At 40.6% G+C, this 27,247-nt stretch overlaps 1 protein-coding gene across 1 annotated transcript in view; it reads left to right on the top strand.

Moving 5' to 3' along the window:
- Window positions 1–1,190: 1,190 nt before the first annotated feature.
- The window catches only part of PKP2 (plakophilin 2), a 90,180-nt gene continuing 64,123 nt past the window's right edge, over window positions 1,191–27,247 (top strand). Inside the window, exons 1-3 of the mRNA XM_052640432.1 lie at window positions 1,191–1,404; window positions 16,625–16,737; window positions 17,100–17,779. Coding sequence (XP_052496392.1) covers window positions 1,191–1,404; window positions 16,625–16,737; window positions 17,100–17,779 — 1,007 coding nt within the window. The remainder of the gene's footprint in view (window positions 1,405–16,624; window positions 16,738–17,099; window positions 17,780–27,247) is intronic.

Below are 27,247 nucleotides of genomic sequence, written 5' to 3' on the forward strand. Positions count from 1 at the left end.
AGTGATTTGAGGTAGAGTGGACATAGAATCCCAAGTAATCAAATGGAATTTATCTTATTACCGGGGATAGATGTTTTTCCTTCTGCCTCTCAAGTCCAAAGAGGGAAAGCAGGATGAGTGACTTAATTTGAAAGCTTTAAGGTCAAGGGCTCTTTCTGTTGAGTTTAGCTCATCATGTTCTCTGTAGTTAACGAAGTGTGAAACACAACTAATAGCAATACATTGTGGAATATACGACTGAAAAGTCATAGACTCCTTCCATGGGATCCCTACAAAGAGTCTATCATAAAAAGGACTTTAAAAGTATCAGCTATTGAAAGCGTGCTTGCTCTCTTATCGGAGCTTCTCTGTGTGGGAGTGTTCATAAGAGAGGAGTGGGTGAGCAAGAGTGTACTGGGTACAATTTGTGTATGTGCAAGAGAAAACAGAAACTCTCAGTAAGGAAGAACATATGTTTCCGGGACTGCATCTGCGCAAAAAGGACAGTCCCTGAAACTGTACGAAGGGGGAAAAAAAATACTATTTTAAAAACTCATTTATTTCACACAGATCGTCTTCTCAGCACATTTCCCTCCTACTGCCTTCTTAAGCCTGATCAAATAGCCCCTTCTCATCTCAGATCCAGGAAATGTTTCGAACAGTCTGACAGAGCCTGACGAACCAGACAGACTACTCCCTCGGAGATCCCAGAGGCAAACCTCGGCCCAAGAACAGCACTGACCCTCCAGGGAGCAAGTGCCTGCAGGTCGACCCCGGCAGTCAGGCGGAAATCACGTCGTTCTCGAGGGCTAGGCGGAGGCCGGGCGAGGCATAGAGAGCGGGGTGCGGCCCTGGCCCGCAGGATCCGAGGTGACTCGGGGAGTGTGCACGCCCCACGGCGGACCGCGCCCCTCTCCCGCTTCCTTGTGAGCAGTTCAACTCGCCAGGTGTCGGCGCGCGAGGTCCGCTCGGCCCAGCTCCCTAGCCGAGTGCTAGGCGCGCTAGAGCCGCGCCCCTCTCCTGCCTTAGACCCAGCTCCGGCCTCCGGAGGCCCAGCTCTCCTCAGCTCCGGCCTCTCACCGGCGCGGAGGCGGGGCCGGAGGAGGGGCCGGGGCGGTGGGGCGGGGCTTGCACGGGTGCCCCGGACTCCGCCGCAGCTTCTCCCGCAGGTCTCGCGGCAGGCAAGCGGCTTGGTCCCCAGCTCCGGCCTCATGGCTGCTCCCGGCTCTTCGGCGGAGTGCGGCTACATCCGGACAGTCCTGGGCCAGCAGATCCTGGGGCAGCTGGACAGCTCCAGCCTGGCTTTGCCCTCCGAGGCCAAGCTGAAGCTGGCGGGGAGCAGCGGCCAGGCGGTCAAGAGCCTGCGGATCCAGGAGCAGGTGCAGCAGACCCTGGCCCGGAAGGGCCGCAGTTTCGCGGGCAACGGTGAGTGCAGCCCCGCTGTCCCCCACACCGCCCTCATCCTGCCCTTTATCCCTTCCCTACCCCCCGTTCACCCTCAGAGCCCGGTTGCTTCCTCTTGCTTCTTCCTGAGGGTGCAGGACCCGGGTACTGCACACCTGTTGGTTGCCGGCCCATTGTACGGCCAGTCGCGCCTCCAGACTCAGACCAGCTTACTTTGGAAAAGCACTCTTTCTTAAAATAACCTCTTACTCAGATTTGTCATGTATGTATCTGCGTATATTAAATGCATATACGTGTGTATATATATATATTTTTTTTTTTTTTGAAAAGAATTCAGTCCAAGATTTTCACCCCTTCCTTAACCTACTCCCCTAGGCCCCCCACCCCAGAGGACTTCATCTGGAGGTTCCAGGAATTTTTAAACACTTTGAAATTCTGTGCAGAAATTTGATATAATCATTTTTTTCTGGGAGAAAGCGCCCCGAGCTTTTATTAAAATTTTTAAAGGATCTGTGACCTCCATAAATATTTTTAAAAAGAAAACCTGAAAGTACTGGCTCTCCTACAACCTATAAATTGGGATTGTGGGCCTTGCCTAGATACTTTGGGGCACTCCACCCAGTGTATGGAGCGAGTGGTTTCATCTAGGAAGTGAAAGGTAGGAGACTTTGGGCTGGGGAGCAATCACACCACCCCGCTGGTTGACTAGGAGGAGGAGAAGAAAGAAGGGGACTTTGACCCGGCCAGCAGCAGTCCCGCCTGCCTTGCTTGCTGTGCCCCGCCAACGCACTCGTGAGTACAGCGCTGGTATTTACAAAAAAATTAAACTTTGGAAGTGAACAAGGTTTGGTGTTTTTTTTTTTTTTTTTCTTTTTTAGTAATTGATAGTTAAGGAGGTGGAAGGGGAAGAAGATGGCAAACCAGTTCTGAAAATTAGAGAACGTGAAATACCTTTTCTCTCTTGCTAAAAGTCAGATGATCAGAGCCCCCCAGTAATTATTTTATTAGTTGTTTAATTTTTTAATATAAAAGTATTCTAGGCTTGTTATGGAAAAGAGAAGAGGAAAGAAACAGTTAAGTTGGGTTACCAGTTGTTTCATGCAATGTTGAACTGTTTGTCTAGGAAGTTAACTCGAGAAAGGACAACTGTAGAATCGATTAGGAAAAAGAAAAATGCTTGCAGACCAGATCAGAGATCTAAAACAGCAGAAACTGAGAGGTTGTATTGTTTTCCATTTGTGTAAAATAATTTTAAAGGGTCAGGCAATCAATATTTACATACTTGAAAAGTAAAGAGAAGCTGTTTAATGATTAGAGTTGATATAATTGTGTGCCTACTATGTGCCAAGAATTGGACTTTGTGGTGTGTATTCATTATGTTATTTATGTTTCCAAGAAAAAACAATGCTTGTGAGGTAGGTTGCTTTACTAAGCAGTTAAGTAACAATTTCCCACAGATAGTAAGTAGCAGAAAAACTCCCAAGCCTTAATTTTTAAACTATTCATCAGTTACGTTGTTAAGCTTTTTGGTAATTAATACAAAGTAGGATTTTTATTAGACCCAAGCCTGTCTATGGTCCATTCCCATTTTTCCTTTAAATATAATTGATAAAGTTCTGAGAGAGTGGAGACATCTCAGTGACACAGAACTGCCATAGCACATGGAAAAAAAGAACCTAATTTACATTTAGGAATCTGACTAAAGACCCCAGGACAACTGAGGCCAGTTTTTGACCAGTGAGATCATTGTACCCCTTTAGTCTGTGCGGATCCAGTGCTAAACTGGAGCCAGACTAGCTGCTTCTGCATAGGGGAACACAAGGAAGGCACATGAAATATTTTTCCTACCTTTTGAGAATGGCGAGGAAGAGCAAGCAGACATCAACTATTCAGTAAAAATAGGGAATGAACAAAAGGAAAGGGAGCATTGCTGAGCGTCTACCCTGTGCCTAACCCTGTTCAAGATGTTTGCATTTTATTTTATCCTTCAAATAGTTATATGAAATAGATATGAGGATCCATTTCACATATGAAAAGTCTGTCAGTCTCTCAACATTTATTGGACGCTTAGTTCCAAACCCACACATGATTTGTTCTCTTGAAAATGGTGCATTCATGTTGTGTGGTGAATTCAAGAACTTTCTGTTGTGTCTAGTCTTCATCCAGGGCACTGTTGCAGGTGCTGAACTAAACATACACTCTTTTTGCTTTAAAGCAAGGAGTTCAAAGTCTGTAGAAGGAAAATGCTCTCTAAAAAATGTGTTAATCAAATAAAAAATGGCAAGCTACTCAAAGGAAGAACAGCCAACAAATTATGGAGTTTAGAAGTATGAGTTAGACTATTATCTGGAGGGAATTTTGAAAAGTTTCTTGGAGGAACTGGGATTTTAGGTCTCAAAAAATCAGTAGGATTGGACATAGGTAATGGGTTGAAGGAAGAGTGTTCTAGGGGGAACAGCATGAATATTACACAGTTCACAGAATTGATATGGTAGAACAAAGGGCCCTGTCATGATGCTTCTGCTATAACTGCTTGAGTCCAACTAAGGAACAAAGCTTCTGAGACTCAAAGAGGAAATTAGCTTCCGAGGAATTTAGCATTAACATACTATGGAACAGTTACCAGGGGTGGTTTGTATATATTGTTAAAGTTCTTTGAAGAAGTCTGGGGGCTTCTTACAGTTGTGAGCGTTGTTTCAATGTTACTGTCCTGTCTCTAAAGTTGAAACAGACAGGTGACTGTTGAAACTGTGGTGGTCTGGAAAGAATCCTGTATCAACATAAATTCCAGGAAGAAGTGACCCTAATGTTAACTGCTTTTAGCTCCAGGGCTCTGGAGAATTCTGCATTGTTGACATACCTGTAAGATTGAACCAGCAGATAATCTTCTGAAAGCAGAGATGAGATAAATACGACTGATTTGTTGATAAATACCCTGCAGGGTTCTTTAACTTGTCAACTTCTCTCTAATGCCTTTATATAAGTGAGTGGTTTTCATTGTAAATTACTCTAACTTTTGATGTTATTTTTAAATTGTGTTGAACATTTTAAAGTTGGCTGTAACTCTTGGGGGGTGGGGAGACGTTAACTGAGGTCTATAGCAGCATTGTGAGATGAGTCTGTATTGTAGAAATTTTTAATTTTTTTTATAAAAGTTAGAACTCATTTACGAATTGCAAGTACATTATTATATTAGCAAAGGGAAGAATTTTAAGTGTCCATATCCTACTTATTACATTTACTTTGAAAATACTACTACTTTACTTATTATAACAGTTCCCCCTTGGGTGCCTGGGTAAGGAAGCCATGTTTTAAGTTATCATATGTAATACTTCTAAACACAATGAACAATATCATAATAAAAATTGAAACTTTGGAAATCAACCAAAGGCATGCTATTTACTTAAATGGTTTTCCTTGCTAAGATGTTTTGAATACCTGTGATCAGAAGGATTTTGGGGGAAAGGACTGAAAATTGGCTAAGGTAGCAAAAAAGGCAATTAATAGGTATTATTGGGGCTGGGGGGTGAGGGTGAGGATTGTTGGACATTGTTTAAATCCTGTGTGAATTATTTGTTGCCAAAAAAGGAATTCCAGGAATGAAGCAATTCTGGGAACAAGGCGACTAGTCCTTTATGAAGTAGGAGAATTCTGGAGAGAAGGAAAAAAAGTTAGATGGCGGGATAGCAGGAGCATGGCTGTGTTGCTGTGAATGTAAAGTTATCAGTACTGCCACCTGATTTAATGTACTTCCTTGTTTGCCTAATATATGATATAGCCTAATGTCTAGCAGATCAATTGCAAGGATTAAAAAAAGTGTTTTTTGTTTTTTTCAGAAATTCTTCCAATTATAATTAGTCAAAGGAAATAGAATGTTAACAACATGGTGATTACAAAAAAAATTAACTTCTCATCCCTAGATAATGGTGACAACACATCTTTTATGGATAAGGTCTTGAGTGAGGGCATGAGTAGCGATGCCTCAAAGTCAATTGAAATGTAACAGTGTTTGATTATAAAAGTACATTGCTCTATGTCCCAGATAAGGTATCTGAAATTACCTTAAGAGAAGACAGCTGTTCACTTAGACTTTTTAAAGACTGCATTAATGTTATTTATGCCCTGTGTTAGTAAGTTCCAGTCATGAGAACACAGGGTAGCCTCCTTGAGCTAGAAATTCTAAGCATATGTTTTTCACCTTCTCCTAGCTGTTTTGGATATCAGCTTTAAATTTTTTCCTGTGTATAATAAGGCTATACATATTATCTTCAAACAGTTAACATTAATTTTATATTCAAGTTGAGTTTCTGGTCTGATCAACAGAAATTATTAGAAACTTTTTAAAAAATTTCCTGAGAGAACAAGCATATCTTTGATAATAATGAAATATAAATAACAAATATGTTGTTAAAACCTCTGGAATTTATATATCAGACTTGATTAATATTGTCTATAACAAGATCATTTGGTACTATCTCAGATGACATTCAAGAATTTTAAATTATACCATTCTGAGGTAAATGTTGGACTCCAGCTATTTTGTGCATGTACACAAATGTATGAAGACATAAATATCATACTCCTTCTGGGAGAGTAAATAGTAAAAAGAGTGTTGCAAATGGGAATAGACAATTAGTAGAATTACAATTAGTAGAATATTTAATCTTTGTATTAGAGTGAACCATCCCCTGACTTATTAAGATAAGAACAATAAGCAGAATTTCAGGTCCTTTTAGAATAGAATTATTGAAAAATCTATTGTGTATCTTTTGTGTAATTCCATTAATGCTGACCAGATATAGGACATAAATACAGTTGCTCTGTTATTAAGAAAAGTGCTTAAAGATGAGCTGAGGAGCCCATTCAATATGTAGACTTAAATGAAAATACATATTCAGAAAAAAGAACTTGAGCATTTGAAAACACAGCTTGCTATTACCATTAAAAGAATTCGCATACTTGTGTTCTTGGAATAGTCAGCTTTAGGCTTAAAAGTATTAATTGGCCAAAGCATCATAACCAAAGTTCTGCAACTCCTTGATATCCAGAAGAAAATACTACTCACTAGAAGCTTAATAAATTATTCCCACTAAATCTTAAATCTCACTAGTATGGTCACAGGATGGTGGTGAGGAAGATCACATCAGAATTATTGTATCTTGATGACCTTTTCTTTTGAAGGAGGAATATAAATTTAAACTTTTCTTGACAGATCATAATAACTTATTATAGAATATCAAAATATTACAGAAAAATAGACACACCAAAAAGATAACAGAATGGCAGTAAATATATATTATGCAGATGTAGAATCAACCTTGCCACAATGAACGTAGTCAGCTTTTCTAATCACTTAGAAAGAGTCTGCCTACGTTTCAGGGAAATTTTTTTCTTCCTCTCTTTATTTCCAGAATGACAGAGAAACAATAGGAAATATTTGAGCACCTTCTATCCACTCTAAGACAAAAGCAACTGTCATCCTCCCATTTTGGCTCCACTGTGGTGATCCACAGGAAGGATTAAGTGCAAATTGAATATGTGTAACTAGGATATTTTGAATGTACAAGGAAATATTGACTGATCATCCATTAACATGTCAAGTTCTGATGTAGGACTGCCAACAGTGGTAGTAAAAGATGGATTCTACATTAAGAAGGTAAAAATTTACTTGGAACATAAGACCTCTTCCTGCTTTTACTGGCCTTACTCCAATTCATTCTCCACCTAGGTAGTAAAGTTTCTAATCTCAGCGCTCCATTTCCTGATTTAAATGCTTCAGTTTCTTGCTGTTCTCTACAGGAGTGAAATTCCTTATTCAGCATGGCATTTCAAGTTCTCTGTGCTCTGACGCCTGCATCTTCTCAAACTTGGTCCTATCACCACTATTCTGGCACACAACCAAACGCCAGCAGTTTATCTTGCTCAATTCCTCTCCCTACTACTACCCTGACTCCCCCTTCCCTTCTCTTGGCTGGCTTAACTCTTACATGCCCCTCAAAACTCAGCTCAGTTTGTGCCCCTGTATAGGCAGCTTTCCCTCATCCCTCCATCTCATAGTGTCGAGTTAAAGATCCGAGTTAAAGATTTGATCACTGTGAGTCAAACAAGATGTTTCAAAGGGGAGAAACATGAAATATGCAGGGGTTTTCTGAAAATACATCTGGCAGATTTGGTGGATTTAAAGAAGGGACAGAAGTTATGAATCAGCTGGGAGAGAAGAGGTTAGCACTGGCAAGTGAGAGGCAGTAGAAATATCATGATTTAAGAGTTACTACCAAAACTGGTAGAGTTTTTTAAAGGAAAAAGTTCTATAAATTCATCTATTTGACTATTAGTTGCATCATTGTGAGTATAATGTGTTATTTGTCATTGCAGTTCTAAAGTTTTATAAGTAAAACAGTTTGGTGATAAATTTTTATAAGTTTTTATAAAACTTTATACTTTTTTATAAGTAAAAAAGTATGGTGATAAATTATAGGAATTCCTAAAGATTTTAAAAATTCCAGGATGCATCTACTTAGTATTTTACCAATATGCTAAATTACCAGTTTATAATCACATTTTATAATAACATATGGCTACTCAAAGTATATGATATAGATACCTGCAGTATAGAAGGAACTTTTAAATGTGTGTTTTGTGGTTATCTATGGACAGGGAGGCCTGGCGTGCTGCGATTCATGGGGTCGCAAAGAGTCAGACACGACTGAGCGACCGAACTGAACTGAACTGAAAGCAGTAATTTGAGGAATACCTCCAAAATGTCATAAAATGCTATCATAAACTACATAAAGGGACTCCTAAAAAATAAGGACTTCTGGCGGCTGGTTAATATATTAATGGGTGATAGCCAATGACTAGTGACACAGTGGCACTCGGAGTTCAAGGCCCTTTCTGCCAGGATTGTTGGTCTGTCTCGGGCATACTCAACTTTGAAGCCAGCTGTGGTCACCACTGTACTGCCAACACTGACTCCTGGCATGTTCCACTTGGTAAGAACTCACAGCCAGTGCTTTCCAACTGTATACTCAGTACACTCAGTTGTTCCTCAGGGTTGATCATGTGAGCTTTCTTAACTGGCCATTTATAGCACCACCACGTTTTGTTAATATTTTCATAATGCAAGACATTAATAGACTCTAGTCTTCTTTAAAACAATTCTTTACCATAGTTTTTTCAACCAACAAATTCCACTCATTTTCCAGCCTGAGCAAGTGCTTACCTGAGTTGTGTATCAGGGTTGTAGAATTGTGGTTTTCATGAATATATTTTTCTTAGAAAGTAAAAACAGAAAGTAAAAGAAATAATTTTTTTAAATGTTAAGTCAGGGAAAATGAATTCTATGTTACATGACCACACAGACAAAGAAAAGTTCTTCGCTAACTCAGTGAAACTGAAAGAGTTAATCACTCAGTCGTGTCCAACTCTTTGCAATCTCATGGACTGTAGCCCACCAGGCTCCTCTGTCCATGGAATTCTCCAAACAAGAATACTGGAGTGGGTAGCCATTCCCTTCTCCAGGAGATCATTCTAACCCAGGGATCAAACCTGAGTCTGTTAATGTCTCCTGCATTGGCAGGCAGGTTCTTTACCATCCAAGCCACCAGGGAAGTCCATTTGGTTCTTGATGGGTCCTATTTTGTGTTTTCTTTTAGTACCTACTTTTGTTAGTAAATGATTTTAAGGAGCTTTTTAAATATGAACTGCTATACAGATTCCTTCTAATAAGTTTCAAGACGTCATGTAGTTAAATCTTTTTTAAGGTATGTGGAGAAAGAGAGATGTTGTTACCCAGAGGTTGCTGTGAAAAGACCAAAGAGAAGAAGGTGATAGCTTTTAGACTTCCAGAGTCTAGTCTCTTTCCATCAAAAAGACCATTGTGAATTCACACAGTGAAGGCAACTGTCTGTGATTGAGCACAATAAATTGTAGCATTTAAATCAACACCGGTAGTGAACACATACTGATTTCTATGAGTACCTGTTTTCATGGGAATTTATTATACCGCCATCTGTACACATTCTTCTTTTAGAGCTGAATGTGAACCAAATCAGTTTTTCAACATGCTTAGCTCTTGCCTGGAAAATCCCATAGACGGAGGGGCCTGGTGGGCTGCAGTCCATGGGGTCGCTAGGAGTCGGACACGACTTCGCTTTCACTTTTCACTTTCATGCATTGGAGAAGGAAATGGCAACCCACTCCAGTATTCTTGCCTGGAGAATCCCAGGGGCGGGGGAGCCTGGTGGGCTGCCATCTATGGGGTCGCACAGAGTCGGACACGACTTCACTTTCACTTTTCACTTTCATGCATTGGAGAAGGAAATGGCAACCCACTCCAGTGTTCTTTTATGGAGAATCCCAGGGATGGGGGAGCCTGGTCGGCTGCCATCTATGGGGTCTCACAGAGTCGGACACAACTGAAGCAACTTAGCAGCAGCACCAGCAGCAGCAGAGAGTGCTGGAGGCTTGAAAACAAGATGCTTTTCTGAATGTGAATGCTACTCTCATCTCTCTAATAAACACAAGCTATTTAAAGGTGTTTGTTTAGCAACTGTATCACCTGTTAATGCTTGCCATAAAGGAAGCTGTGTTTGATTTTTTTTTTAATGTGCCCAGATACAGGTAATAGAGTCATAATTAGAGACTTGTCAATTTAATTTCATACATATATTATTGTTGTTCAATTGCTAAGTCATGTCCAACTCTGCGACCCCATGAACTGCAGCATGCTAGGCTATCCTGTCCTTCAATATAATAAATGTACTAGATTTATTTATCTATAATATATACAAATCAGTGTATTAAATTTAACCAAATAGACATTTATAGATATGTAATATATATAAATAAATTATTACATTTAACCAATTAGGTAATAAAGCTGGTCACAAAAGCTACAAAGAAAGAATTGATTATAGAAATTAATTTTCAATTTTTAACTCTAAGAGTGTTTCATTATCTTGGACAATACTTGCATAGATGACCAGAAACCAAGATGTTTTCCCATGAACAGCTGCTTTGGGATCACATCATTCCGATTAACATTCAGAATTGGAAAGAGAGAAGATCACATTTCCTGTGAGGTCTACACCTCTGCAATCCTCTAAGCCATTTGGAATCAAAACCAACCCCCCCAACTCTCACCCTCCTACCCTGCCCCCACAACTGCTTTGATCTGAATTGCTTGTTATTTGAGGAGGACTGAGTTCTGTAACTTCCTCCTTCATGTTCCTTAAATTGGGCTCCGTAGATGTCTGCAGTGCTCTTATAAGAAACAGTTTGGATAATGTTGCCTGAGTGAGTATTAATTTGAAATAGTGCCTATAAATCATTGCCTTTTTAGGAAATAGCAAAAGCACATTATATGAATGACTATTTAAAACCACAATAATGTCATTGTGATCATCCTCAATGGCTGGGTCAATCAAAATAACCAGAAAAAGCCAAATTCAATACCTGAATAAAAACTCTTAGATACAATACAGTGTGAATTAAAGCATGCAAACCAGCTTATCCCTCTTTCTACAACAGATTAATTCATGAAAATGTGTGAAATACAGATTTTGTTATCCAAATTCTGTTTTTAAAGCCTTATCTAATTTTTGCATGTTGCTTTACAATTTTAAAAGCATTGAATATATGCTTTCTTGGATAAATGTCTCTCACCAACTCTGTTAATAGGTGGAATTATGGGAAATAAATGTAGGTAATTTGTCAAGACATACAGAAAGTAGTAGAGTTGGGGGCCTCAGATTATTTCAGTTTAAAGAAGATACCCACGTCCTTTTGTGATGTAGACAAGTCCTTTGAAATAAAGGCATGACCTGATTTTCCATGTTAGAAAATACGAATTTTTATGTTGGATTTATTTAAAGCAGTATGTACCTGCATGTATAATATGTTTTTGTTGCTTTCTTATTTCTGTTTTTGGAGAAGGGCATGGCTGAGTTATATGTTCAGCCATGACTATATTATACGACTATATAATATGACTATATTATTATGTGTTTTATCCTCTGAGTGAACGGAAAATAATGATTTGCCTTAAAGAGATTTGTTTCCATCCTGATTAATATTTTTTAATTCCAGCCAGTTCAAAATATTTTTTAATATCTATTTTAGATAGATATTTAGATAGATATCTAAACTATCTATTGAGCCATCCTGCAGTTTGAATATCGAGAGTTACAACTCTTCTTGCACAGGAAGAGAGTCTGTGGTTTAAAGATCTAATCTTATTTTACTCCCTGTTACCAACTACCTTGTAGTTATTTTGGGAACCAGTAAATCAGTCTCAATTCATTCATCTGAAAACAGAAGAACTTCCTTATAAGGATTTATGTCAACAAATTAAAAACTTACAGAGTATTTGGAGTTGTCCAGGTAAAGGTTCTAGAGGAAAGAGAATGATTGTTTTGGTTCGCATAAAAAACTGATGATATTCCTCCAGGGATTTGATAAATGACAATTTCAGAAGAGCCACAATACAATCAAATAGTAGAGATCAATACTAAAGATCAGTGGAAAGGATGAACCCAGAGTTCAAACCTGATAGTAAGTCTCTTTGCAATTTAAAGCAAGTAATTTAAGTTGGCTTTGAGCAAACGCCCTCTTCCAACAACACAAGAGAAGACTCCACACATGGACATCACCAGATGGTCAATACCAAAATCAGATTGATTATATTCTTTGCAGCCAAAGATGGAGAAGCTCTATACAGTCAGCAAAACAAGACCAGGAGCTGACTGTGGCTCAGATCATGAACTCCTTATTGCAAAATTCAGACTTAAATTGACAAATGTAGGGAAAACCACAAGACCATTCAGGTATGACCTAAATCAAATCCCTTATGATTATAAAGTGGAAGTGACAAATAGATTCAGGGGATTAGATCTGATAGAATGCCTTAAGAACTATGGATGGAGGTTCTTGACATTGTACAAGAGGCAGTGATGAAGACCATCCCCAAGAAAAAGAAATGCAAAAAGGCAAAATGGTTGTCTGAGGGGGCCTTACAAATAGCAGTGAAAAGAAGAGAAGCGAAAAGCAAAGGAGAAAGGGAAAGATATACCCATTTGAATCTAGAGTTCCAAAGAATAGCAAGAAGAGAGAAGAAGCCTTCCTCAGTGATCAATGCAAAGAAATAGAGGAAAATAATAGAATGGGAAAGACTAGAGATCTCGTCAAGAAAATTTGAGGGAACATTTCATGCAAAGATAGGCACAATAAAGGACAGAAATGGTATGGACCTAACAGAAGCAGAAGATATTAAGAAGAAGTGGCAAGAATACACAGAAAAGCTATACAAAATAGATCTTCATAACCCAGATAATCACAATGGTGTGATCACTCACCTAGAGCCAGACATCCTGGAAATGAAAGTGGGCCTTAGTAAGCATCACTACGACCAAAGCTAGGGGAGGTGATGGAATTCCAGTTGACCTATTTCAAATCCTAAAAGATGATGCGGTGAAAGTGCTCCATTCAATATGCCAGCAAATTGGGAAAACTCCACAGTGGCCACAGGACTGGAAAATGTCAGCTTTCATTACAGTCCCAAAGAAAGGCAATGCCAAAGAATGTTCAAACTACCACATAGTTGCACTCATCTCACATGCTAGTAAAGTAATGCTCAAAATTCTCCAAGCCAGACTTCAACAGTATGTGAATCATAAACTTCCAGATGTTCAAGCTGGATTTAGAAAGGCAGAGGAACCAGAGATCAAATTGCCAACATCTGTTGGATCATCGAAAAAGCAAGAGAGTTCCAGAAAAACATCTATTTCTGCTTTATTGACTATGACAAAGACTTTGACTGTGGGGATCACAATAAACTGTTGAAAATTCTGAAAGAGATGGGAATACCAGACCACCTGACCTGCCTCTTGAGAAATCTGTATACAGGTCAAGAAGCAACAGTTAGAACTGAACATGGAACAACAGACTGGTTCCAAATAGGAAAAGCAGTACGTCAAGGCTGTATATTGTCACCCTGCTTATTTAACTTACATGCAGAGTATAACATGCAAAATGATGGGCTGGATGAAGCATAAGCTGGAATCAAATTGTTGGGAGAAATATCAATAACCTCAGATATGCACATGACACCATCCTTATGGCAGAAAGCAAAGAAGAACTAATGAGCCTCTTTATGACAGTGAAAGAGAAGAGTGAAAAAGTTGGCTTACAACTCAACATTCAGAAAACTAAGATCATGGCATCCGGTCCCATCAACTCATGTCAAATAGATGGGGAAACAATGGAAATAGTGACAGACTTTATTTTGGGGGGCTCCAAAATGACTGCAGATGGTGGGTCACTGCAACCATGAAATTAAAAGACTCTTGCTCCTTGGAAGAAAAGTTATGACCATCCTAAACAACATATTAAAAAGCAGACATTTACTTTGCCAACAATTGTCCATCTAGTCAAAGCTATGGTTTTTCAAGTAGTCATGTATGGATGTTGTACCATAAAGAAAGCTGAGCGCCAAAGAATTGAAGCTTTTGAACTGTGATGTTGAGACTCTTAGTCCCTTTGACTGCAAGGAGATTAAACCAGTCAATCCTAAAGGAAATCAGTCCTGAATATTCATTGGAAGGACTGATGCTGAAGCTGAAACTCCAATACTTTGGCTACCTGATGCAAAGAACTGACTCATTGGAAAAGAACCTGATGCCAGGAAAGATTGAAGGTGGGAGGAGAAGGGGATGACAGAGGATGAGATAGTTGGATGGCATCACCAACTGGATGGACATGAGTTTGAGTAGGCTCCTGGAGTTGGTGATGAACGGGGAAGTCCGGCATGCTGCAATCCATGGGGTGGCAAAGAGTCAGACACAACTGAGCAACTGAACTGAATTTAAGTTTCCCTCTTTTAAAGGGATATGATAATAGCTAACTCTGCATCACAAAGTATAAAATAAAATAATTTGAGTTCCTTAAAAGTAATCTTGCAGTTTAAGGTGTTAATCCATGTTGCTTTAAAAAGCCTTACCACCCACAGCAACAATGTTGAGTTAAGAATGTAAGCCAAACATTTAACCTCCTTTCCCACATGGGTGGGACTCTTCCTTGCAGCATTACCTCCCTGGTAGTCGGGGGTGGGGGTAGGGGCTAGAGAAGGAACAGTGAGACCTGAGTTGGGGACTACAGACAGCCTGAGCAGGAACCTCAGGCAGACACTGAGAGCTGAGTACTTAAGCCTCTCACAGCTTTTGATATGGGTTCGTACAGAAGATTTTCCTATCAGTGTCCAAGTTCTAGGCTTCTTCTGACATTGAAGTTAAAAATTAAGAGGCTGCCTGACCTTGTGCTAACTCTTGAGAAGAAATCAAGCCCCTGGAAACAGCTGTCTGCTGCTGCTGCTGCTAAGGCGCTTCAGTTGTGCAACTCCATAGACGGCAGCTCACTAAGCTCCTCCGTCCCTGTGATTCTCCAGGCAAGAATACTGGAGTGGGTTGCCATTTCCTTCTCCAATGCATGAAAGTGAAAAGTGAAAGTGAAGTCGCTCAAGTCGTGCCCTACTCTTAGCGACCCCATGGATTGCAGCCTACAAGGCTCCTCCGTCCATGGGGTTTTCCAGGCAAGAGTACTGGAGTGGGGTGCCATTGCCTTCTCCAAACAGCTGCGTACCTTTGCTCAACACCCCCGATCTTTAGGGTGATGCTTACAAGCCTGTAGCTGTCTTCCCCAGGACCCCTTGAGGCCTGAAACATGTTTACTAGCCAGATTACTTGGCTCCAGGAAATAAAACACATGTACAAAAATAATCTGGGATGAATTCTTACTTTTTTAGCTTTTTGACAACAACACTCTCCATTCCACCTCTCCCTCAAAATAACTTGCGAATATATTTAGTTAGACTCTAACAATTTATTGGGAAAGTATGTTGGTATGTTCTAGTTGTATTGGAAAGGGTCTACGTGTGTTATTTTATTACCAACATCTTTCATGAGTCTCTGAAGCCTAGAAGAGTTAATGTACTATTTTATTTTTCCTCTAATTTCTAAAAGAATGCTATGTGACTAATTTTGGTTAACATTAGGAAATTAGAAATTACCTAAGTTTTAGAGATATTTGATTATTTTGATTAGTTTTTTGGCTTTTTTTATTATTTTTTTGTAAAGCAGTGGGAGATTACAAAAGAACTGATTAAAAAACGGGAAGCTTTTTAAGACATTTGAAGCTCAAAGAGTATTTGAAGATGTGCCCCAGTTAGAGTCTGACACAACTTAGCAACTAAACAACAACAAATTTACTTGAGAGTCCCTGTAGTCCCCACAGACCGGGGCAGGAAGGGCTTGTCTCCTTTGCAGCATTTGCAGGAACAGGCTATCTGTTAAACCCGAAACTAAGAACCAGTCACCAGTTCTTTTTTGGTGTGGAAGTGGATTCCCTCTCCTACCTGACTCTCACATTGCCTAATGCCCCAGGCCCAGAGTTGGCATTTTTCAAACTGACCCATGTTTGGTCTGAATACATTGACCCATTATATTTGTTGCCTCACCTACATTCTCTCAGGAAACTTCAGAGTTCCTGCCGTGGGTATTCCTCTTAACTTACAGAAACTGAACTTTTATAGTACAAACCATGTAAGCCAACTGAGTGATTTCCAAATTCTTTAGGATTGTAATAAACGTTTAGATTTTTGTGAAAATGTCCTCTCTCCTTTCTTCCCTTTCCTCAAAAAAAAGTTTTAATTTTATTTTTAATTCAGCTTTTATTTTGAAAAGCTTGTGAAGGATGTTGCCAGAACTTGTGATCATTTGCCACATCCAAGGGTCATATTAACCTTGCCTTGTATTGCATGCATGCTCAGTTGTGTCTGATTCTGCAACCCCATGGTCTCTAGCCTGCCAGGCTCTTCTGTCCATGGAACCTTCTGGCAAGAACACTGGAGTGGTTTGCCTTTTCCTACTCCAGGGGATCTTCCCAACGCATGGATCGAACCCACATCTCTTGCATCTCCTGCATTAGCAGGCAGATTCTTTACCATTTCATCACCTGGGAAGCCCCATGTTAACCTAACACTGAAAAACACTAATATAAATCTAATACTTGTCACTGACTTTAATTACTTAAATTTAAAATATACTATTGTTATATATTCTTGCCTGGAGAATCCCATGGACACAGGAGCCTGGCAGGCTACAGTCCATGGGGTCGCAAGAGTCAGTCACAGCTTAGTGACTAAACCACCACCACCACTGATTGGCCCACTTATTTTGTTTGCTTTCAGGAAATCTTCACCGAACTAGCAGTGTTCCTGAATATGTCTACAATCTACACTTGGTTGAAAATGATTTTGCTGGTGTGCGTTCCCCTGTTACTAAAACCTATGACTTGCTAAAGGTAGGATACCAAAGAATAGAACCATAGTTATTAGAATACCAAGTAAACATTTTAAAACTTCTATGAGTTATTTTTTAATGTGTACCGTTCTCAAGTATTACCATTTCCTAAATGTATTATAAGAAGATTGGTTTTGTGTGGACATCATGGAAAACCGGAAACTTTAAACAGTATCAAATCCTGGTGCGAATAACTAGACCACCAAGTCTTGTTAGAAACAGATTTTACCCAGAAAGGAGCCGACTTTCTCCATGTGATTTAGAGAAACCAACATCTTGTGTAATAGTCCTAGGATAATTGATCTTCAACAAAGATGAAAACTGATTCATGCCTCATTTAAATTTTATTTCTCTTTTGTGCAGACAGGCACAGCTCCCACTTACGAAGGTCGCCGGGGAAGAGGAACTTCGCAGTACAGCTCCCAGAAGTCGGTGGAGGAAAGGTTCTTCAGGCAGCCTCTAAGGAGACTTGAGATTTCCCCAGACAGCAGCCCTGAGAGGGCTCATTACGCACACAGCGAGCACCAGTACAGCCAGAGAAGCCAGGCCGGCCACACCTTGCGGCACCAAGATAGCAGGAGGTCCACGCTTCTCATGCCACCTCGCTACGCCCGCTCAGAAATTGTAGGTTTCAGCCACTCCAGGGCGGTGGGCAGACAGCGTCACTACGACACCTACAACAGGCGCTACCAGTACGGGTCTGTGAACGAAGCCGATCTTGACGGCGCCCCTGTCCACCCGGTAGTGCTTACCTACCCCAGGCCTGGGACCAGCCACAGCCTGGGCAACCTCCTGGAGAAGGAGAACTACGTGACTGCGGGACTCGCCGCGGGGCAGGCCAGGCCGGCGCCCATGCCGCCGGGCACGCAGGGCCGGGCAGAGCGGTCCTCCTGGCATCAGAGCTCCTTCCACAGCACCCGCACACTGAGGGAAGCCGAGGCGGGCGGGAGGAGGCCGCACATGACCGTGGGCCAGGTGGCGGCAGGAGGAAGTGGGGTCATGCTCGCCGCCGAGAGAAGCACTTTCCCCGAGGCCCAGTCTGGGTGAGTCCCCTTCTCAATCTGCAGCGCTGTCAGTGCCAGCACATTCTGTTCCCACAGCCCTTAACTGCGTGAGCTGGCGCTTCTGGGGCTGCAGAGGAAGGCTTCCAGAGATAAGTGATTAAAATAATGGCTTCTCAGGCCGCTGCCTAATTGACAGATTAAGCCTATTTACCTCAGGGACAGGGGCCAAGCTACCTGCTTGTATGGCAGCTCTGCCGGGAAATGTGGCTTTTAGTCCATCTGTTTCAAATTAGATGATGGCTAAAGGGAGTCCTGACCCCTTGGTTATGTGAAAATCTGCTTTGAATGGAGCTAACTCCAAAGTAGACGAAGAAATGGATAATTACATGCATTTTTCACAATCATTCCTTGAAATGAAGGAAAAAGGCAAAAATGTTTATTCCCGGTGTTAAAAGTGAACCACAAATGCTGTTTTGATAACACTACTGAAAAAGGAAGTGCTAATCAGAGGCAACTAATTTCTAAATGTCTCTTTTCCTTTGATATACCTGATAATTTTATTTAATATTATTTGACTCTAGTATAAGGGATTTATCGGAGTTTTTGTTTTGTAGTACTGAATAATTAAAATACTTGAAGTTTCAAAGTCATTCCTTTGCCTCTCCTGTTTACGTTATGGCTTGACTAATCTAGTTTTTGGAACTTTAACTTTCATTCAAGTTTAATGCTGGAGCACAAATTTCATAAACTGAGGAACTCACTAACAGAAAAGTTGAGAAATGGATGGATGATTACATTTAGTAACTACTAAAATAATGATGTATCATTATGGTAAAACATTAAATATTTGAATTTTTTTAAACCTGTGAAGTTGGTTAATGGAAATTATTACCTTTAATCATCCCTTTAAGTGAAATTGTGCAGTATGCTCATTGATTAGGTAGGCACCGGTGAGAAAAGATTTTAGGGCTAATCTAATCTTGAAGCAAGAAATATTTTTTATAAAATAAAATTAATATGAGACTTATAACATTTCTTTAGAAAGTAGATCTTTGTCAATATGGACACACTTATAAAAAGAAAAATGCATGAGGTAATTATTTATGGAGGGAAAAGCTGGTCAATTCTTTTAAATTGATAATTCAAGATGTATTGCTGCTGCTAAGTCACTTCAGTCATGTCCGACTCTGTGCGACCCCATAGATGGCAGCCCACCAGGCTCCCCCGTCCCTGGGATTCTCCAGGTAAGAACACTGGAGTGAGTTGCCATTTCCTTCTCCAATGCATGAAAGTGAAAAGTGAAGGTGAAGTTGCTCAGTCGTGTCTGACTTAGCGACCCCATGGACTGCAGCCTACCAGGCTCCTCTGTCCATGGGATTTTCCAGGCAAGAGTACTGGAGTGGGGTGCCGATGCCTTCTCCGCAAGATGTATTAAATGCCTGCTATATTGTAAGATTTGTGCTTGGTCAGTTTCAATGAAATGATTCTAACAGTAGCAGAACTATTGCTTCACCTTCTGCACAGCTGGCACTCTTCTCTTCTTCCATCTCTGTCCTCATGCTTCCACCACATTGTCACTTCCCAGGCTGCCATCCACTCACTGCAGTATGACTTTAGTCCCCAACATTTTTGAAATGGACTCCCCACAGATCTACCAAAGACTGCTCTAATGCTACATCTGAAGCAGACACATAATTAGCACCTGTATTAGTCTGTGGGCAGCATTTAATAAACTGTGAAATTCTCTCTTCCCTGGGTTGTCGGGACACCAGCTTCTCCTGGTTTCTTCTAGCCATGCCTTAGTCTTCCCTGCAAGGACTTATTTGCATGCCCGAGGAAGTCATCTTCATCAACCCTGCTGTTTTGGTCTTGGTGCTCTTCTAAAGAGGCCCTGCATACTGCACTTACATCCTGTGATTCCGTGTTGCATTTTCATCTCTGTCCTCTATCCTCAACTCTAAATTTGTGTGTATTTCTAACAACCTCATGGACTCAGTATGTTCAAAATTGAATTTATCAGCTCTTCCCTACCTTCTATTCCTGACCATCTCCTCATACTAAAGTCCTGTCATTTACAAACCTGGGAGTCATTCTTGTCTTTTCCCTTCATAGTCACATATCACCAAGCTATTATTTTTAACTCCTTAATGGGTCGTAAATTTTTACCCTCTTTCTGTCTCTATTGCATAGGTCTCTCTGCCTCTGGTCTTGCTCTCAACCATTCTCTAAAACTGTTAGATTGATCTTCGAAACTCTGATGATTCCTCTCCACAACTTATAATCTTCCCATAATTCCACCAAACCTTTGTGCTTTTTAGCATGGCACACAAGGCCCATGTTTCCACCTCCGCTTACACTCTAGTCTGATTTCTTTCTACTCTTTTTCACCCTTCATCGTCACCATCCCCAAAAACATACCTGAACACTCAAACCACCTTGAACCTCTTGCTTTTCTTGTTGTTCAGTTGCTAAGTTGTGTCCGACTATTTGCAACCCCATGGACTACAGCATGCCAGGCTTCCCTGCCCTTCACTATCTCCCAGGGTTTGCTGTAACTCATTTCCATTAAGTCAGTGATGCCATTCAACCATCTCATCCTCTATCTCCCTCCTTCTCCTCCTGCCATCAATCTTTCCCAGCTTCAGGGTCTTTTCCAATGAGATGGCTCTTCACATCGGGTGGCTGAAGTATTGAAGCTTCAGCTTCAGCATCAGTCCTTCCAGTGAATATTCAGGGTAGATTTCCTTAAGGGTTGACTGGTTTGATCCTCCTTGCTGACCAAGAGACTCTCAGGAGTCTTTTCTAGCACCACAGTTCAAAAGCATCATTTCTTTAGCGCTCAGCCTTCTTTATGGTCCAACTCTCACATCCATATATGACTACTGGAAAACCATAGCTTTGACTATATGGACCTTTGTCAGCAAATGGATGTCCCTGCTTTTTAATATGCTGTCTAGGTTTGTCATAGCTTTTCTTCCAGGGAGGAAGCATCTTTTAATTTCATGGCTGCAGTCACGGTGATTTTGGAGCCAAAAAATGAAATCTGTCTCTGCTTCCATTTTTTTTTTCCCTTCTATTTGCAATGAAGTGATTGGACCAGATGCCACAATCTTAGTTTTTTGAATGTTGAGTTTTAAGCCAACTTTTTCACTCTCCTCTTTCACTTTCATCAAGAGGCTCTTTAGTTCTTTTGTGCTTTCTGCCATTAGAGTGGTATCAACTGCATTTCTGAGCTTACTGATATTTCTCTCTACAATCTTGATTCCAGCTTGTGATTCATCCAGCTCAGCGTTTCTCATAATGTACTCTGCATATAAGTTAAATAAGCAGGGTGACAATATACAGCCTTGATGTATATTCCCAATTTTGAACCAGTCCATTGTTCCATGTCCAGTTCTAACTGTTGCTTCTTGACCTGCATACAGGTGGTCTGTTATTCCCATCTCTTGAAGAATTTTCCACAGTTCGTGGTGATCCACACAAAGCCTTTAGCACAGTCAATGAAGTAGAAGTAGATGTGTTTTGGAACTCTCTTGCTTTTTCTATGGTCCAACAGATGTTGGCAATTTGTTCTCTGGTTCCTCTGCCTTTTCTAAATCCAGCTTTTATATCTGGAAATTCTCGGTTCATGTATTATTGAAGCCTAACTTGAAGGATTTTGCGCATTACCTTGCTAGCATGTGAAATCAGCAGAATTGTATAGTAGTTTGAACATTCTTTGGCATTGCCTTTCTTTGGGATGAAAAGTATTGATTCACTTATTTTATTTCTTTTTATCTTTGTGCCTTTTTTTTCCCCTCCTTTCTTTCCCTCTTTCTTCCTTCTTTTCTTATCTACCTACCTAATCTATTTATTCCCAGCAGCTATTTTTTGGCTGGCTAATCATGACTCTAGATTTACCTCAGTTACCACCTGACCACTTACCTCGGCAACTAGGTGCTCCAGATAGTTGCACTGTGTGGGTGTCTCTACTACAGAATAATACATTGTGGTTATTCATTTACCTGTCTGCTCTCCCTCTAATTTTGAGTTATTGTTTTAATAGAGAAAATTTTATTACAATAATTAATCATGTTCCAAGAATAGGAGAAATACTTGGGATCCAGAAACTTAAATGGCAAGAAATCTATTCTTGATGATTCCCTAAGTTGCCATCCTAGAGAACAGAAATCATAGAAATGACCACTTCTTGAAAATGTTGCTATGTATGGAAAGGAAAGGGGGTCAGGGATATTTCCTATAATGATCAAGGTGGCATCCATATCTGGTTCTCTTCCTCCTTTGATGTGTCCCATGGCTCGTTTCAGTTCCCCAGGCTGCCCCCTGAGAACACATGCTCTGCTTTCCTATGCCTTGCAGTGTCTCACATTTCAAGCTCTATCCAGTGCCTATATATGGAATTCAATTTTTTTCACAAAGTCCCACATGTGAAGAAGTGTTCTTTCACATTTGTGGAACATTCCTTATAGAATAGGAATAAAACTATACTCTCTAAAACTGTAATCCTGCATAATGACAGAAGACATTAAACCATGGGTCTTTGTTTCTAAAAGAAGAATGGCTGACCAGTTTCTAATGTAGCTGAAAATCAAAACACTGGAGTAGAAGATAGATAGTCAGTAGCTGCTCTAAATCAGACTATTGAAAAAGATTTAAGAAATGACTAAGTAAAACACTGTAATCAGTTTTATGAAAATATGATTTCTGTACATATAACAGACTGGTGGTTCAGCAAATGAATATTAGGTTGCTTCGCTGTACCCAGCACTTCGGTAAGCACCATAGAGATAAAAATTTAATGGGATATATGAAGGTCTAGAGAAGATCTGTGGAAGAAGGCAATGGCACCCGACTGCAGTACTCTTGCCTGGAGATTCCCATGGACTGAGGAGCCTGGTGGGCTGCAGTCCATGGGGGCACGAAGAGTCAGACACAACTGAGCGACTTCCCTTTTACTTTTCACTTGCAGGCATTAGAGAAGGAAATGGCAACCCACTCCAGTGTTCTTGCCTGGAGAATCCTAGGGATGGGGGAGCCTGGTGGGCTGCTGTCTATGGGGTCACAAAGAGTCGGACACAACTGAAGTGACTTAGCAGCAGCAGAGAAGATCTGTAAAGAAGAAAATAAGACACATCAAGTGCTAGATTGTACTAGTGTCTATAGGAATTCAAAGAACAAAAGAGTGATGCTTTTGCATTAGTTCAGTTCAGTTGCTCAGTCGTGTCCAACTCTTTGCGACCCCATGAATCGCAGCATGCCAGGCCTCCCTGTCCATCACCAACTCCCAGAGTTCACTCAGACTCACATCCATTGAGTCAGTGATGCCATCCAGCCATCTCATCCTCTGTCGTCCCCTTCTCCTCCTGCCCACAATGCCTCCCAGCATCAGAGTCTTTTCCAATGAGTCAAATCTTCACATGAGGTGGCCAAAGTACTGGAGTTTCAGCTTTAGCATCATTCCTTCCAAAGAAATCTCAGGGTTGATCTCCTTCAGAATGGACTGGTTGGATCTGCTTGTAGCCCAAGGGACTCTCAAGAGTCTTCTCCAACACCACAGTTCAAAAGCATCAATTCTTTGGCGCTCAGCTTTCTTCACAGTCTAACTCTCACATCCATACATGACCACAGGAAAAACCATAGCCTTGACTAGATGGACCTCAGTCGGCAATGTCTCTGCTTTTGAATATGTTATCTAGGTTGGTCATAACTTTTCTTCCAAGGAGTAAGCGTCTTTTAATTTCATGGCTGCAGTCATCATCTGCAGTGATTTTGGAGCCCCCCAAAATAAAGTCTGACACTGTTTCCACTGTTTCCCCATCTATTTCCCATGAAGTGATGGGACCAGATGCCATGATCTTCGTTTTCTGAATGTTGAGATTTAAGCCAACTTTTTCACTCTCCTCTTTCACTTTCATCAAGAGGCTTTTTAGTTCCTCTTCACTTTCTGCCATAAGAGTAGTGTCATCTGCATATCTGAGGTTATTGATATTTCTCCCAGCAATCTTGATTCCAGCTTGTGTTTCTTCCAGCCCAGCGTTTCTCATGATGTACTCTGCATAGAAGTTAAATAAGCAGGGTGACAATATACAGCCTTGACGTACTCCTTTTCCTATTTGGAACCAGTCTGTTGTTCCATGTCCAGTTCTAATTGTTGCTTCCTGACCTGCATACAGATTTCTCAAGAGGCAGGTCAGGTGGTCTGATATTCCCATCTCTTTCAGAATTTTCCACAGTTTATTGTGATCCACACAGTCAAAGGCTTTGGCATAGTCGATAAAGCAGAAATAGATGTTTTTCTGGAACTCTCTTGCTTTTTCGATGATCCAGCGGATGTTGGCAATTTGACCTCTGGTTCCTCTGCCTTTTCTAAAACCAGCTTGAACATCTGGAAGTTCATGGTTCACGTATTGCTGAAGTCTGGCTTGGAGAATTTTGTGCATTACTTTACTAGCATGTGAGATGAGTGCAATTGTGTGGTAGTTTGAGCATTCTTTGGCATTGCCTTTCTTTGGAATTGGAATGAAAACTGACCTTTTCCAGTCCTGTGACCACTGCTGAGTTTTCAAAATTTGCTGGCATATTGAGTGCAGCACTTTCACAGCATCATCTTTCAGGATTTGAAACAGCTCAACTGGAATTCCATCACCTCCACTAATTTTGTTCGTAGTGATGCTTTCTAAGGCCCACTTGACTTCACATTCCAGGATATCTGGCTCTAGATGAGTGATCACACCATCGTGATTATCTGGGTTGTGAAGATCTTTTTTGTATAGTTCTTCTGTGTATTCTTGCCACCTCTTCTTAATATCTTCTGCTTCTGTTAGGTCCATACCATTTCTGTCCTTTATTGAGCCCATCTTTGCATGAAATGTTCCCTTGGTATCTCTAATTTTCTTGAAGAGATCTCTAGTCTTTCCCATTCTGGTGTTTTCCTCTATTTCTCTGCATTGATCACTGAAGAAGGCTCTCTTATCTTTTCTTGCTATTCTCTGGAACTCTGCATTCAGATGGTTGTATCTCTCCTTTTCTCCTTTGCTTTTTGCCTCTCTTCTTTTCACAGCTCTTTGCATTAAGAGAGGGAGACAAAGGTGAGTGACTGTGTCTCTGGTTTGATCGCCAGTGAAGTTTGTCATGTAGAGCAGCACAGAACAGAAAAGATGTCATATTAACTTCCCTTCACATCCTCTTAGTTACCTGCTTCTTTACTTCTTTGATTATTCAGGCCTCTTTCAACTATATCTTTCTTTCTATTTTTAACAGCCCAGTTCACAACTTCATTGCTTCAGCTAAGACTTTTGTAATGCCCTCAAAACTGTCTCTAGAAACTCATATCCACTCTAAAGTCACCTTTATGAAGCAGTGCTTTCATCACACCTAAAATCTTTGTGAGGTAGGAGGGTTTGCATTTCCTAAGCATCTGACAACACGAGGGAGCTCTTCATTCATCATTTGGTGTTTGCTTGACCTTCAGAGTTGTTCTGATATCTGTGAACCATCCTGGGGTAGGGCTGTGTTGTTATTGTCAGGAATGTGGTTGCTGAGGGATTGCATACCAAAGAAAAAAAGTACATGTTTTTAATTTTTTCCTATAATTACTCATATTCTGACCAATACTTTACACTGCTTCCTGTTTACATTTTTATGATGAAGGTATTGACATCATATTAACATATTAACTAAAGTGGTTGAAAAGACTCACTATTGGAGAATACATTCAGTGGATAATGGAACCCAGGAACAACTGCTCGTCCTGATCCTTCCCTCCCCAACCCTTTCTCCCAAGCCACATTTCTATAGGCTTCAAGAAATGTTTTATAAGTGAGCAGAAAGGGAAGGAGGAGGGAAGAAAGGGAGGCAGAGAAGAAAGTAAGGAGGAAGAGAGAGAGATTGAAGGAAACCAAAAAGGAGCCTGCAGGGCCTTGCCTGGGTACAAAATTCCCTCCATGTCCCCCGTTTCTTGTTTGAAGAAAGGCTTTAGTCTCCTAGGCTTTCTCTAAGACCCAAAGAGCAAGAGCTTAAGCAGTTAATGATCAGAACATGAGTCACAGGACTCCTGGTTCACCCTGAGGACTGTAGATGACAATCTGACATGTATCTTAGAGTTGTTTTGCAGAAATTAGGATCCCTAATCATGGTGGATGGTGACTACATGCTCACTGGTTGGAACTAGAAGGCTGAGTGTTAAGATTCCTGAAACGTAATTCTGTTACCCCACTAGGAATGAATCAGAAGAATATCCACAAGCTGACTAGGCACCTTGCAACCCTCACCCCTAGTTTTCCTTTTAAATATCCTGTCCTGACAGCCATCCTGTTTTTTGAGCGTGAGCTGCCCTTTCTCCTTGCTGGGTGTCCTATAACAAACACTGTACTTTCCTTCAGCACAACCCAGTGTCATAAGATTAGCTTCGCTGAGTGTTGGGTGAGCAGACTCCAATTCCACTGGGTTCAGGAAAATAAAGGATTAGAGTAATGGAATTATTTGTTGGTTGGGAAATTTTGGTTTGGATGGGAAATTTTGTTGGGAAATTCAAACTTTCTTGAGTCATTTATGACTTATGAAATGGATTAATGGCTAAATCTTAAAAAAAGAAGTATTAAACAGAAGGCTATTCTTAGCTTATGAATGCTGTCTCATCAATTTAAACACCTATAGTGGTAGATGGTGAAAGACTTAAAATTTTTTTGACTTTTGATTTCCCTGTAATTGGAGTCCATGCCTGTGAAATATTTCCATCTTTTTAAAAGGGAGTTTATGTTAAATAAAAGTGATTCAGGTTCTAGTTTTAATGGTAATAGCCTACATTTTTACCAATTAAGTTGACTCCTGAGGCATAAAAGTTTAAAATATGAGATCATTATATAATTCTCAGTATAGATGCCAGAACTGCTTCATTTTTAATACCCTTATACTCATGAGGTAACACTTCTATGTTTGGACATGTGTTTCAGAAGCAGTGGAAATTAGTTTTTAGTCATGAAGCCTGTTACTCTTATCCTCTCACCTGTGCCACACCCATTCACACACAGACATGCCACTCACAACATGAAAATCCTCCCCTCAGTACATAGGTGCATGTATTGGTGGGTTAGCCTGATATAAGAGAGAATTTCTTCACCGTGCTTGCTAGCAGATGCTGGAAAATACCTTCCCATAATGTCTTAGAAGACTCTGTTAACTGAAATGAATCAGTTGTGATCCTCTTTGACAGCGAAGAGAACCCTAGGTCACTTTTAAGGCATGTCTTTAGCCACAGTCCTAAGGTGGTGCCATCCTCAGTGTGGTTTCTCTGAGGTGATACTTTGTTGTTGTTATTCAGCCGCTAAGTCATGTCAGACTCTCTGTGGCCCCATGGACTGCAGTATGTCAGGCTTCCTTGTTCTTCAGTATCTCCTGGAGTTTGCTCAAATTCATGTCCATTGAATCAGTGATGCTGTCCTAACCATCTCATTTTCTGCCCCCCTCTTCTCCTTTTGCCTTCAATCTTTCCCAGCATCAGGGTCTTTT

The sequence above is a fragment of the Budorcas taxicolor genome, chromosome 5 (assembly GCF_023091745.1).
Source record: "Budorcas taxicolor isolate Tak-1 chromosome 5, Takin1.1, whole genome shotgun sequence".
Taxonomy (NCBI): Eukaryota; Metazoa; Chordata; class Mammalia; order Artiodactyla; family Bovidae; genus Budorcas; species Budorcas taxicolor.